Raw genomic sequence first — 15,905 nt, forward strand, 5'->3', positions numbered from 1 at the left:
CACTGAGTTGCTTACCGACATGCTAAAGCCAGCAATTCTAAGCAAATTCTGAGGACTGCTGTCAAAAGGTGTTGTGTTGTGTTGTTGCTCGACAATTATCATGCATATACCGCTACCCACACTGCTGAAACACTCTGGAAACTCAAGGTTGAAGTAATGGCTCATCTCCCGTGTAGTCCTCCACTTGCCACCTTCCAACTACCTATTGTTTTGTCCATTCAAATAGGCATTAAGGGGCCCCTGATTCACCTCGGACCTAGAAGTGAAGGACACAGTGCACGAGTGGCTCGCTGCTCAACCAAAAACCTTCCTTTCTGAGGGTATCAGGAAGCTTGTGCAACGGTGGACCAAGTATGTTGAAAAGCAAGTGGAATATATTGAAAAAGATGTGAACATACATGTCCTATTTGTACTGCAATAAAAGGTATCGCTACATCAAGGATAATTTCTGACTTACCCTTGAACATATATGAGGAACAATAGTGGATCTAAGATTGAACCTTGGGGAACCCCACACAATTTCTCCCCATTCTGAATTGAGTTCCTGGACCATATTGGTTGAATTACTAACTACAGCTTTCTGCATTCTTTTAGTTAAGATATCTACTATCCACTGGTTGGCTATATTGTCATCCCACAAACCTTCAAACCTTCCATATAGAAAAATACTGTTATTCAGAGTCAAATGGCTTAGATAGGTTGCAGAAAATACCAACTGGCTCCGTTTTATTATTTAATATTTGTAAAATTCTGTGAGTGAACATGTAAGTGGCATTCTCAATAGAGCAGCTCTTCTGAAACCCAAACTATGATTTTCTGAGCAAAATACTGTTGCTAAGATGAGATACTATTCTATAATATATCACCTTCTCAAAAACTTTGGAAAATGATGTCAGCACCTAAACAGGTCAGTAAGTAAGGTCAGTAGTCACTGGCATCTCTCTTACCATATTTCTTAAAGAGGGGTTTAACAATGGCATATTTCAATCTCTCTGGAAAAACACCTTGGGTTATTGATACATTACATATTTCAGATAAGACCAGGCTTATTATATGGGAACAAATCTTTGGTACTCTATTGGAAACACCATCAAAATCTGTTGAGCTGTTATTTTCAAGAGAATGTATAATTTTCTTAATTTCAGATGGAGAAGACATTCAAATGATTTAACTTTCTGAGTGTTTCTTTTTCATTATAATGCTGTGATTTTTCTCTTGATCTGTCTGTCCCTATAATTCTACTATATTTAACAATACAGGGTGATTCAAAAAGAATACCACAATTTTAAAAATGTGTATTTAATGAAAGAAACATAATATATCCTTCTGTTATACATCATTACAAAGAGTATTTAAAAAGGTTTTTTTTCACTCAAAAACAAGTTCAGAGATGTTCAATATGGCCCCCTCCAGACACTCGAGCAATATCAACCCGATACTCCAACTCGTTCCACACTCTCTGTAGCATATCAGGCGTAACAGTTTGGATAGCTGCTGTTATTTCTCGTTTCAAATCATCAATGGTGGCTGGGAGAGGCGGCCGAAACACCATATCCTTAATGTACCCCCATAAGAAAAAATCGCAGGGGGTAAGATCAGGGCTTCTTGGAGGCCAGTGATGACGTGCTCTGTCACGGGCTGCCTGGCGGCCGATTCATCGCCTCGGGTAGTTGACGTTCAGGTAGTTACGGACAGATAAGTGCCAATGTGGTGGCGCTCCATCCTGCTGAAATACGAATTGTTGTGCTTCTTGTTCGAGCTGAGGGAACAGCCAATTCTCTAACATCTCCAGATACTGTAGTCCAGTTACAGTAGCACCTTCGAAGAAAAAGGGACCAAAAACTTTATTGGCTGAAATGGCGAACAAATGTACAACTAAATGAAACTTTATAGCTCCCTTAATTCGCCGACAGATAGTGCTTAGCTCTGCCTTTTGTCGTTGCAGAGTTTTAAATTCCTAAAGTTGTGGTATTCTTTTTGAATCACCCTGTATTGTTGATACTCCAACCTGGACTTTTCATCGTTATGAACGTCCGCCCCAGTAGCTGAGTGGTCAGCGTGACGGATTGCCGTCCTCTGGGCCCGGGTTCGATTCCCGGCTGGGTCGGAGATTTTCTCCGCTCAGGGACTGGGTGTTGTGTTGTGTTCCTCATCATTTCATCCCCATCCGGCGTGCAGGTCGCCCAATGTGGCGCCGAATGTAATAAGACCTGCGATATGGCGGCCGGACCTGCCCCGCGAGGGGCCTCCCGGCCAATGACGCCAAACGCTCATTTCCATTCCATCGTTATGAACAATAGACAAAAATATCATCATATCCATTTATACTGCGCAAAAGAAACAAACACTCATATCACTAGCCTAGATAAAGTAGATAAAATTTTTATTAAGTATCAATTAGCACATTTGTCAATTTCAGAAACTAATAAATGTTCACACTAAATTATGTGTCTGTTTGCTTCTATTTGGCCCATTTTATCTATCTGAAGACTCTTCACAATAATTCAGCAGAGTTTCTACACAACAAATTCAAAAAATTAATTTTGTAAGCCACTGAGGATCCCTCCACCCCCGATTCATTACTGGATAACAATAGGAGTCACTGTTAAATAAGAAAGTTAATATTCTTACCGTGAATTACATTCATAGATGCCTGTTACAAGTGGTTCATACAGTCGCTTGTAGTAATAACCCTCATGGTTGGGTGACTCACTTTCTGGGCCATATTTAACTCCTTCCATTGTCTGTTGCCAACATGCACATTTTTCCTTGTCCTATAAAAAAGCATTATGAAAGAACAATTATTAAAGTGGAAGGATGAATGAATTTATTAAAGAAAAACAAGAACAACAATTTCTTTATGGACTGGCAGCATAGTGCATGCTATCAAGTAACAGTGTCACTCACATCCTCTCAAACAAGTGATGTGCTAGTAACAATTCAGAGCACAATATTATTTGGCAAGAAGTCAAAGGCTGCTGAGAAAAATAAATGACAACAATTTGTCCCTATTATATTTCATTTAAATGTTTGTATGTAATTTAACATTACAACGAGACAGAACAACTGACCAGTACTTATCTTTAGACGTCAAAATGCAATGTGCTCCTGACCCACACATTTAAAAGTAGAAATAATTGTTCCTTGCTTTCGAAACTGTTAGTTTCTTTGCCAAAGACAAAAGCGGGATATCTTGGGGTACTTATAATGGAAGGCCACATCATTAGGACCCAAGGTTGAGACGGATCCATATGTTGTGAGAACAAGGAGAGAGCAAGATGTATGGAGGTGTGTGTGTGTGTGTGTGTGTGTGTGTGTGTGTGTGTGAGAGAGAGAGAGAGAGAGAGAGAGAGAGAGAGAGAGAGAGAGAGGGTGGGGGGGGGGGGGGGAGGGAAGGAGAGGGGGAGAAGGTCAAAGAAAGCACTATGCCAGCTTCAGTACAGAGATGACACAGCAAGACGTTAAGACGGATTACAAGGAAGAAAATGAGAAGTGAAAAGAATAGAATTAAAGAGCTAAGATGCAAGTGGAAAAGGAGACTGAAAAAATGTGGCAGTGAAAAGGGGGGAAAGGGGAGGGGGAGGGAATATGAAGATGATACAGCAATACCACCACTATCACCAGCACCACTGGTTTTCCAATAGAGTTGCAGTGTGTGGTTTACAAGCACTCTCCACTTGTTTCTATCGACATACGTGGTCCAGTCACATAATGTGGTCACCTGTCAAAAGCCGGAATAATTTTGCAGTGCGGATCACTGCGAGATGTGCAGGAACAGAGCCTGTGAGGTCTGAAAGGTACTGACAGGTACGTAGAGCCATGCTAACTCCAGTGCCATGACCAGCTGTGCTTTGTTTTTCAGCTGAGGATCCATGGAAAGAAAAGCCTGATCAAGGTAGTCAAACAGGTTCTCCATTTACTTTAAATCCAGGGTGTTTTGTAGCCAGGGAGTGTGGTGAGCTCATCCTGGTGCTGTTTAACCCATGCACGTCCAATGCAAGCTGTGTGACACATCGCATTGTCCTGATGGTAGATGTCATCATGCCAAGGAAAAACAAACTGCATGAAGTGGTCGAAATGGTCCCCAAGGATAGATGCATAACTGTGTTGATCCATTTGCCTTCCAGAATGACCAACTAACATAAGTGAATGCCACAAAAACATTTCCCAGATCATAATGCTCCCTCTTCTGGCCTGAACCCTTCCGATGATTGTTGCAGGGCCACACATGACAATGGTCTTCTGTTCAATGGAGCATAAAATCTGAAAAGGCCACCTGTCACCACTCAGTGGTCATCAAGTTGCAGTATTGGTGTGCAAACTGCAGCCTTCACTGCCGATGAACAGCAGCCAGCAAGGGTGTATGAAGCAGGTACACGCTGCAGAGCATCTTACGCACCGTTTGTGGAGGAGACACTGTTAGCAGCCCCTTGTTCATATGTGCAGTCAGTTGCTTAACAGCTGTATGTCTATCCACCCGTACACCTTTCCACAGCTATCGTTCATCCCGTCAGCTATAGCCCATGGTGGACCACAGTTGCCTTGGCACTGATTTTGGATTTTCACGTTTTGCTATGTAGGAAATATTTTAAGCGTGGCAACATGCGAACCATTTACAAACTTAGCTATTTTGGAAATTCTTTCATCCTTGGCCAGACGACCAACGATCATGCTCTCTTGAACATCATATAAATCTCTCCATTTCCACATTACAACAATGACTGCTATGTTTTCCGTGTCCCCCTGACACGCTGTATACACCCTCCACTGATATTGTTGACACCTGTTGGCTGTGAGTGCATACAGCATGTTGACATTGCATTGAACGTTGGCAGTGGTCACATTAATGTGACTGGACCACACACTACTATTCTTTCATATTGTTTTAAGAATGTATACATTCCAGCTTCTATCCCTGTTTTTTTTCCACTTCTTAGTCTATCTTCCCTTGTTTTCTGGACTATAGGTCCTACGAACTTCATTTCTGCAGCTTGTAATTTGTTTGTCAAACTGCTTGATTTTTGTGCAGATTTCTGAGTCATAAGTTATTTTGGGAATAAAGTAAGACTGAAGGAGACAGTGTTTCGATCGTAGGGGGATTGCTCATTCCAGAGCAAATTCCAAATCTGATGATACAAGTGAGCTGATTTTTTAGTTCAGTTATTGATCTTATGCTGTATATTGTTAGTGCCTGAAATGATGTACCCAAGATATTTATACCTGTCTGGTGTTTCTAGCTGTGTATATCCCATCCTTATTTTTCCTTTCTTTTTCCGTTTTTGGATTGATATTCAGCCAGTTTTTTATTTATTTACTGTTAATTCATGTGTCTGAGATGGTAATTGCAAGTGGTCAGGTTCTCCTCTGCTTCTTGCTCTTACCCCCAAATTGTCTGTAAATGCAAATGTGTTGGTGAAATCATTGTCTTGCTTCATTTCTCTCATGATTTCATCCATAACAGTGATAAAAGGTAACAGGGGAAGGGCACCATCTTGTTGAACTCTTCTAATTATTTGGAATGATCCAGAATTATCATTTCCTATCTGTATGCAACTGCAGCAGCATTCATATAAATCATTTTAACTTCCTGAATTAGCCCAGTGGATAAATTTTTCTTTCTTAGGCCCTCCCATATTGTCTTTCTTGGGATACTATCAAATATTTTTCCAAAAACTAAGTTTTAAGTCCCTCCCCCTTTCCCTGTGTTTCTCTAGCAGCTTTCTTAGTGCAAATATGCAATCTATAATTGCACAGCATTCTCTGAATCCATACTGCTCTTCCTGTAGTTGTGGATCTATTATTTTCTTTAGCCTTTTCTCAAGTATTTCGTCCAATATTTTACATACTATGAGACACTTGTGTGTTTGCTCTATAACTATTACATTTCTTTCATCACTTGTGTGCATTTTTCATCACTTAGGTGCAGGAGATGGCAGAGGTTAAGTCAAAACAGAAGGGACAGATAACATTTCCCTTGAATTTCTAAAAAAATCACTGTGGGAAATTTCAAATGGATGTTTAACTGAGTCAATGTGCAGGATTGTCATGCAGGAGAACACCATCCATACAATCCTGATAACCTCATGTATTGATTAATCCAAGAAGCATCACACAATTAGGTTGACAACTCATGTATACAGAAAAATCGGAAAGAAAATTGAGCATCTGTAAGATGAAGATCAGTTTGGCTTTAGGAAAGATACAGCCATCAGCAAGGTACTTCCACGCTATTCTCCATTATGGGAGCAAAACTAGAGATAAGTAAAGAGCTGAGATTAAAAAGAATGTAAGGTAGGGATGCAGCATCTTCTATATCACTCAGTTTGGGTATCAAAGAAGTAATGAAGGAAATAAATGAAGGTTCATAAGTGGAATTAAAATTCAGTAGAGTGGAACCTCGCATAGTGAGTGTAATTCGTTCTGGACTCTTATCTGTAGTGCTAAACACTCATCAAGTGAAACAATTTATTACGTATAAATCAATGTAAAATAAAATAATGCAGAAAGAGTACTAAAAATTTTATCTCATTCACGCCATTTATTCAAACAAAATTATACATACAGTATTATGTTCTTTACTACTCACCCTACATAACAAACTCTTTTCTATTAGAAAGTTATCCATCGTTATTCATTTCTGCTGACACTTCAACAATTGGCAAGTTTATGACACAACATTACTGTCAGATAAATTTGTAGCGTGCATAGCCACTGCTTTATTGGGGTGATGATTTTCAATGTAAGATACAACTGATTCCCATGCTTACAGAATTTCTCTTATTGTGCCAGAAGATTGTTGCTTTGCTGTTATCACCTCTTCCTCCTCTGTAGAACTCCTCTCCACAACTTCCTGCTGAGAAACACACTGCAACTCCAAAAGCTCTTCAGTGGCCATTCCTTGGCTGTGATTTTCCACAAGGTCATCGATGTCATTGTTATCCACTTCTAGTCCCATCTCTTGGCCAAAGACACAATCTTGTTGACTACAGGCTCCACAGGTACTGATTCAAATGCCTCAGAGTCACATTCAACAGTGCACTCCAACCAATGCTTCTTCCAAGCAGAAGTGAGAAGTCTCTTGGTAACCCCTTCCCACACCTTTTTGAACACCCTGATGCAGACAACAATGTTGAAGTGATATTTCCAATGAGAGTTGAGATTAGTAGTTTCAGTCAACTCAAAGAAATGCTCGAAGAGTGTTTTAGCATAGAGCTTCTTAAAGTTAGAAATAATCTGCTGGTCCATAGGCTGGAGAAACCGAGTGGTGTTGGGAGGTAGAAATTGGATCTTGATGAATTGAAATTCTTCAACAAGGTGGTCTTGTAGGCCTGGAAAATGGGGAGGAGCATTGTCCATAACAAGCAAGACATGGAGTGGCAGACTGATCTCAAGCAAATATTTTTCCACCAAAGGTCCAAACACTTACTCGATCCAATCACAATAAAGAGCACGTGTCACCCAAGCTTTGTTGTTGAACCTCCACATCACATTTAACCTGCTCTTCTGAGCTTCACACTTCGTGAAAGCTCGTGGAGTTTCTGAAAGGTAAACAAGCAGCAGTTTAATTTTCGAATTGCTGCATGCATTGGCTTGTAACTGTGCAATGCATTCTCCTCGGCAGTTATAAAGGCATGCTTCGGCATCTTTTTCCAGAACAGACTCGACTCGTTACAATTAAAAACCTGTTGCGACAGATAACCCTGAGACTCTATGAGCATGTTGAAGTTGCTCATGAAATTCTCTGCAGCCTTTGTGTTGGAGCTGGCTGCTTCACTGTGCTTCACAATGCTGTGGATGCTGCTTCTTCTCTTAAACTTCTTGAACTACTCACTGCTTCCCTTAAACACTTCTTCGGCTGTTGATGATCCTGGTGGCATCTTAACGCGGTTGGTGAAAATCATTCTTGCCTTCTCAAAAATGATGTTCTCAGTAATAAAATCAGCTTGCCATTGCTTTTCATTTATCCACATAAGGAGCAATCTTTCAACATCAACCAGAATACAAAACTGTTGTTTAGATATTCTTGTACCTTTGAAGCATCTATCTCCTTAATCTTGTCCTTGTTCTTCAGGATAGTGCAAACAGTTGATGAAGACTGATCACATGTGTACGCTAAATCAGCAACACTCACACAACATTCACATTTTTCAATGATTTTACATTTCATTTCTAAGATCATTTTCTTTCTCTTGGTTGTCTTCTTGCAGCTTTAGCTTCGAGGACATTTCTACAAAGGTTATTAAAATTTGCACACGAAGAACCACTATACGATTACAAGTTACGAAAAATGTGTGATCACAAGCTGCGCTACGAAGACAGCAGAAAGAGTATTAAACCCAAACTGCAGTATGTATTAAAGTCATTATTCATATGCTGCTGCCGACAATAAACGGTGTTCATATTGTTGAACATTTCTCTCTCCACGTGCGTACAGCTGGTGATGTCACACTAAATCGTTGTCATTTGTTATGCGAAACATCACGCTTCAAACAAGTAATTTATTACAATTTGTTTTGCTCGTTGCATGAATTGTGCATTGTGGGAGGTGCTCATTAAATGAGGTTCCACTGAATAAATTTACATCAATGATAAGATTTGATCTTTCTTTTCATTGGTAGAATTTCATTATTTACTCTATTACTTTTTCTCCTTAATTTTTCTTCTGTTTCCATTTTTATTTTTTACCTGTGTCCAGTTCTGCTCTGTTGTAAGTACACTGTTCATTTTACTTCTAATTATTCATCCTCTTAAACCGTCTTTACTTCCTATCCTCTCTGAGCTGAAGGTGGCACAGTATTTCCCAATGAGCTATCTTTGACCTCCTTCTCTGTCTTATGCTTCCACCTTTAACTTTGTCTACCATTGTCCTCACAACAAATGGGTCCCTCTATGGCCCGTCTTTCCAATCTTCCCAAACCTGTCCACCTTTCCTACACATGAAACAAACTAACAGTTCCAAAAACTAGATCTTATTTCTACTTTTAGACATCTCTACTGGCAGTGCATAGATGTTCGTTTCTTATACTGATCAATCATTACATCTCCTTCCAATTTTAAAGTTCTGTCCACTGAATTTCCCTTTTTGTAATGCTGCATGTGCTGTTCATAAAATGATTCTATTCTTCAATATGGTATTGACTGAAGTATCTATGGATGCCAATTGTCAGGTGTTATATCAAAGAAATTTTACAAGTTTCAAATAGTGCCACGTGATATCCTGTCCTGTGGAATATCCGACAATTACCTGAGCTCCTTCGGAATTTCTTTAAGAGTATATATACATGTACATGATTACTCTACAAATGAAAATAATCAATTTTTGACAATATAATGTAATTAGATGCATAAAAAAATCTACACACCAAGCAGCAGCTGAAGAAAATACAGTTGTCCACAACTGTGAGTCAGGGTAGTCTTACAAGATGGGATGAGAAGGAAAAACTGATTGTTGGGAACTACAGCAAATGAGATTTGAAAATCTAAGAGCTTAAAAGTGGAAGATGGGTAAAAAGCAAGAGAGATATGTGACAAAACATTGTGCATCATATGTCGTAGTGGGGGGTAGAGTTAGAAGGGGGGAGGGGAGGGAGTGAAGAAATGAATAGTTACTGAGAAGGGATGGAAAGATCGAAGAAATTAAATAAAATAACTAACGTAAATTATGGCCAGGTAAGCGACAAGAACCAAACACATGTTTCCACACGAGTTCCCAAGTGCAGAGCTCTGAAAAAGTGGTATCCGGGGGACGAAGCCAGATGGCACATGTAGTGAAACAGGCATCAGGGTGACAACTGTCATGTTCTAGAGCACGTGTGTTCCCAGTATACACCCTCTGTCTCTGACCATTCGTATCTTGGTGGTAACTTCCCCACCATGTTATAGTTCCGGGTGGAGAATTTAATTTGCCGGATATAGACTGGGAAACTCAAACGTTCATAACGGTTGGCAGGGACAAAGAATCCAGTGATTTTTTTTAAAGTGATTTATCTGAAAACTACCTTGAGCAGTTAAACAGAGAACCGACTCGTGGCGATAACATATTAGACCTTCTGGTGACAAACAGACCCGAACTATTTGCAACAGTTAACGCAGAACAGGGACTCAGCGATCATAAAGCGGTTACTGCATTGATGATTTCAGTCATAAATAGAAATATTAAAATAGGTAGGAAGATTTTTCTGTTTGGCAAAAATTACAAAAAGCAGATTTCAGAGTACCTGATGGCTTCGTACAATATGCGTTAGATGAGTATGTGCCAAGCAAGATCGTAAGAGATGGATAAGAGCCACCGTGGTACAACAAGTGAGTTAGAACACTGCTGGGAAGCAAAGGGAACTTCACAGCAAACATAAACATAGCCAACGCCTTGCAGACAAACAAAAATTACGCGAAGCGAAATGTAATGCGAGGAGGGCTATGTGAGAGGCGTTCAATGAATTCGAAAGTAAAGTTCTATGTACTGACTTGACAAAAAATCCGAAGAAATTTTGGTCTTATGTCAAAGCGGTTGGTGGATCAAAACAAAATGTCCAGACACTCTGTGACCAAAATGGTACTGAAACAGAGGATGACAGACTAAAGGCCGGAATACTAAATGTCTTTTTCCAAAGCTATTTCACAGAGGAAGACTGCACTGTAGTTCCTTCTCTATATTGTTGCACAGATGACAAAATGGTAGATATCGAAATAGACGACAGAGGGATAGAGAAACAATTAAAATGGCTCAAAAGAGGAAAGACCGCTGGACCTGTTGGGTACCAGTTCGATTTTACACAGAGTACGCGAAGGAACTTGCCCCCCTTCTTGCAGTGGTGTACTGTAGGTCTCTAGAAGAGCATAGCTTTCCAAAGGATTGGAAAAGGGCACAGGTCATCCCCGTTTTCAAGAAGGGACGTCGAACGGATGTGCAGAACTATAGACCTATATCTCTAACGTCGATCAGTTGTAGAATTTTGGAACACGTATTATGTTTGAGTATAATGACTTTTCTGGAAACTAGAAATCTACTCCGTAGGAATCAGCATGGGTTTCGAAAGAGATGATCATGTGAAACCCAGCTCGCGCTATTCGCCCAAGAGACTCAGAGGACCATAGACACGGGTTCCCAGGTAGATGCCGTGTTTCTTGACTTCCGCAAGGCGTTCGATACAGTTCCCCACAGTCGTTTAATGAACAAAGTAAGAGCATATGGACTATCAGACCAATTGTGTGATTGGATTGAAGAGTTCCTAGATAACAGAATGCAGCATATCATTCTCAATGGAGAGAAGTCTTCCGAAGTAAGAGTGATTTCAGATGTGCCACAGGGGAGCGTCGTAGGACCATTGCTATTCACAATATACATAAATGACCTTGCGGATGATGCTGTGGTATATCGAGAGGCTGTAACAATGGAAAATTGTACTGAAATGCAGGAGGATCTGCAGCGAATTGACGCATGGTGCAGCGAATGGCAACTGGATCTCAATGTAGGCAAGTGTAATGTGCTGCGAATACATAGAAAGAAAGATCCCACTCCATTTAGCTACAATATAGCACGTCAGCAACTGGAAGCAGTTAATTCCATAAATTACCTGGGAGTACGCATTAGGAGTGATTTAAAATGGAATTATCATATAAAGTTGATCGTCAGTAAAGCAGATGCCAGATTGAGATTCATTGGAAGAATCCTAAGGAAATGCAGTCCGAAAACAAAGGAAGTAGGTTACAATACGATTGTTCGCCCACTGCTTGAATACTGCTCAGCAGTGTGGGATCCGTACCATATAGGGTTGATAGAAGATATAGAGAAGATCCAATGGAGAGCAGCGCGCTTTGTTACAGAATCATTTAGTAATCGCAAAAGCGTTACGGAGATGATAGATAAACTCCAGTGGAAGACTCTGCAGGAGAGACGCTCAGTAGCTCGGCACGGGCTTTTGTTGAAGTTTCGAGAACATACCTTCACCGAGGAGTCAAGCAGTATATCGCTCCCTCGTACGTATATCTCGCGAAGAGACCATGAGGATAAAATCAGAGAGATTAGAGCCCACACAGAGGCATACTGACAATCCTTCTTTCCAAGAACAATACGAGACTGGAATAGAAGGGAGAACCGATAGAGGTACTCAAGGTACCCTCCGCCACACACCGTCAGGTGGCTTGCGGAGTATGGATGCAGATGTAGATGTAGATGTAGAACCCTAACCTACCAAAATCCAAAAATTAACATATGTTATAGAGACAGTTGCAAATATGACATTGTTTTAATTTATGTTTGAATTTATGGATTTTTACAGAATCCAACCTGATGCCAATAGGAAACTTGTTGAAAACTACTGCTTTTGAAAAAAGCATTGTGTTTATCATCAATCTTTTGAGAACTAAGATAAAACTTCTCAGCCTAGCACAGGGAGATGTTGATATCAATAACTTTTTTTTCTCTTCTCAACTGTTACTTGATCTGCAATATAGTTTTGCTTTGACAGTGTTTTGAGGTAGCTGTGCGCATTTCACTGGAATACCAAGATGCTGAATATTCTTTGTTTTTAGACTGTTAATTCCCAACCAATGAATTCAAAATCAGTAACCATTTGTAAGAAATATGCTAATTTATTCTGAACATCTGAGAATTCAGTAGCTCAGTTCAAATACGGCCACACTTCTCTTGAAGATGATACTCGTCAATGTTGTCCCAAAACTGCAACCACGTGTGTAAGTATCAACAAGGTGCAATATAGTATTGGATGATCAAGGATCAACACTGTGTCAACTACCTGGAACATCATAAAAGGTATCTGTACATTTTTCATGAAGAATTCATTACAAGAAACCTTTAAGAAAACAAATAATGGAAAATTTGGGGTGAAATAACAACAATGAAATAGGGCAGATTGATACTCTCGACACAGAGGAAGAACTGAGTGGCAAACACACACATTTGAAGTACATTTCAAGGTAGACTAAGCTAATGAACAAAGAGTCCTTCCTCAGACATAGAAAACAACAACAAAACTACACACACACACACACACACACACACACACACACACACACACACACACACACACAAATATTCAAACGTGCACAACTCATACTCACATGGCCATTGCGTTCTGTGTGTGCTGAGACCGGAATACAGTTATAAATGATCTCGGCCAGTGTGGATAGTGGGGGTACAGAAGAAGCTTGGGATGGGAAGGGGAGGGATATCAGGATAACTGCAGCATTAGTAGTCTGTGCTTGGGGGAGGGACTGGGGGGTGGGGGAGAGGAAGGATTGTAGGAGGGGTTAGCAGGCAGTGTGAGACAAAAGTGGGAGCAGCAGAGGGGACAGAGGCAAGTGGGGACAGGGACTGGCAAAGATTGTGCCCAGAGGATTATGGGAACAAAGAATATATTGTAGGCAGAGTTCCCATCTGGACAATACAGAAAAGCTAGATAGCAAAGGCTGTACAGCAGTCATTGAAGTCAAGCACACTCCCACAGGTAGCACTACGTATTCTTCGCTCATCCCTACCCTGCTAGCCCGGTCACTTCCTGCCTCACACCATATCTGCATTCCCACTACCCACCCCAGCTGGGATCGCTGCTCACCGCTTTTGGGCCTCAGTGCCTGGAGTATGTGTGTGTCATTTGTGCATGTATGAATGTATGTGTGTGGCTTTTTATGTCGAGAAAAGACTTTGCCTGATAGCTTACTCTACTTTTGAATGCCTTTTTACAAGCTTTAAAAATTATGTGGTATTTAAATTTCACCACAGTGCTAGAACAGTTAAACTGTATAAAATAAAAATAATAGCTGGCAGATACCACTACAGTGTTATGGAGCATCAGGATGAAAATTCATTTGAGACACCCAAACTATAACAGAAGAAAATTTGCTCACAAAAGTTCTTTTGAAACGGAAAACATGAGGGAATATTAGTATAATGGATTAAAATATCCCTCCTATTCACTAGATTTAGCATCCACTGATTTCAACATGAGAAACTTGTGGCTTGAAATCATTTTGTGATACAATAGTTGTAGATGAGTAATTTGCAGACTTTTCAGAATTGCACATCAAAGACAGAATCTACACACTGGAAAAATACCAGACAAGTGTGATGCCGTAAGATAGGACTCCAAAATATAGTTCTGCTTATTAAAATTTTATTCATAAATATAATATATGTTACTGGAGATAGTGGAAGAACTAATTCAATAAAGCTCCGCACTACATTATAGTGTGTTAAATAGTGGTATCTGTGGCCAAAATATAATGAGCATCTTTCGAATTGCAAAATACATGTGGTCTGGTTCAGTGTGAGATGCTACCATCAAGTTGAAGCTTTCACTCAGCCCTCGAGGTGTGTTTATAGGACTTGAATGGCAGAGTCCTGCCTGTAACAGACAGGTATTTGGGGTTTAGTCCCAACTTGTTCACAATTTCAACTTGTGACATTTATTATTCACACAGGATACACTCTGTAAAAAGTAAAATAATTCCATCTTGAGATTAAGTTCACAACAACTTACAGGGAACAACTTACAGGGACAGCAGTGTTGAATAAAAACACACACAAAAACTAAAAATTATTTTTTTATTATTTAGCTTGGAAAACCATTGTAATTATTTGCCATAAGACAATGAGAGTGACAGTGATCTAAACTTCACAGAATTTCAACACGGGCTTACATCTGCCCAAGAAGATTTCATCAGCAGTATACATTGGAAACTCTACATTCACATGTTTTAATTCCATTTCAAGGATGGAACATTCAAACTTAAGGCATAAAAATCTTCACTTTGATTTCAATAATCTATTCATTGCTCGGAGCTAGTTTGCAAGGGAAAATTTTTTATGTTACAATACTAATAATACATAACACTTGCCTGCATGAGCTCAAATGAATTAATTTCATATTAGCATCAAAGTATTAACGAGAGAGATTCTAACTAGTGCTGACATTTTAATGCTACTCATCTCGGCATTTGCCCTTTGTCAAAAGCACTTACAACAGAATACCTGTTTCTCTGTAAGCCCTGAAGATTGAATGCATTCTCTCCATACCTGAACTTAGGCCTTTCTTACCAAATTCCATTACCTTTGAGACATAGCAAGCCAAGTGTCCTTAACCATCTACTATGTTCCTTCCTTCCAAAAACAGCCAATTTTTTTCCAGACTTATTATATCTTTGATAGAACCCCGAAAGTAATATGTTGTATGGATATAATGCCAACCCATAATTAAGCCAAATTCTGCTCAAATTCATTAATCATTACATTCTTTTGGTTACTCTGAATCCATTAGTATATACAGTTTGCCTAAAGACCATGTTAATTACAAAATATTAGTTTTGTTATCATTGTTCATATATGAACATATACAAGTTTACTGCCATCGAGATAAAGCTGATGAAAAAGATGCAGAAATAAATACGGTATTGATACGATCATCAATGAAAATATGTTAACACCACCTGTGCTCAATTAATTCCCAAGTACTTAACACCTTTAGGTAAAAATTTGTTACCGACAAAGAACTGCATATTTATGCAAACTAACCAAAGTAATTCTACATCTACATCTACATCCATACTCTGCAAGCCACCTGACGGTGTGTGGCGGAGGGTACCTTGAGTACCTTTACCGGTTCTCCCTTCTGTTACAGTCTCGTATTGTTCATGGAAAAATTCAATAAAATTATCACTGCAGCTGGAAATTCATATTTAAACAAATCTCTATCCACTATTCAATTACTCAGAAATGTATACCTTTAATTGTAAATTATGAAAATCTAACATACAAGAATACATAAATTCAGTTTAAAATATTGTATATAAGAAGCAGGACAGTTTTAGACCAGTCTGCGGTGAGTTTTGAAAGGAGCTAGGTCTATGTCTGCTAATAAGAGGAAATGTACTGCATTGCAAGTTGGGGA

The 15,905-nt window shown here is 39.6% G+C and overlaps 1 protein-coding gene across 1 annotated transcript in view; it reads right to left on the minus strand.

The window, feature by feature from the left end:
- LOC126418683 (uncharacterized) overlaps positions 1-15,905 on the minus strand; it is a 412,934-nt gene that overhangs the window by 74,764 nt on the left and 322,265 nt on the right. Inside the window, exon 25 of the mRNA XM_050085576.1 lies at positions 2,632-2,774. Coding sequence (XP_049941533.1) covers positions 2,632-2,774 — 143 coding nt within the window. The remainder of the gene's footprint in view (positions 1-2,631; positions 2,775-15,905) is intronic.

The sequence above is a fragment of the Schistocerca serialis genome, chromosome 9 (genome assembly GCF_023864345.2).
Source record: "Schistocerca serialis cubense isolate TAMUIC-IGC-003099 chromosome 9, iqSchSeri2.2, whole genome shotgun sequence".
In the NCBI taxonomy this organism is placed as follows: Eukaryota; Metazoa; Arthropoda; class Insecta; order Orthoptera; family Acrididae; genus Schistocerca; species Schistocerca serialis.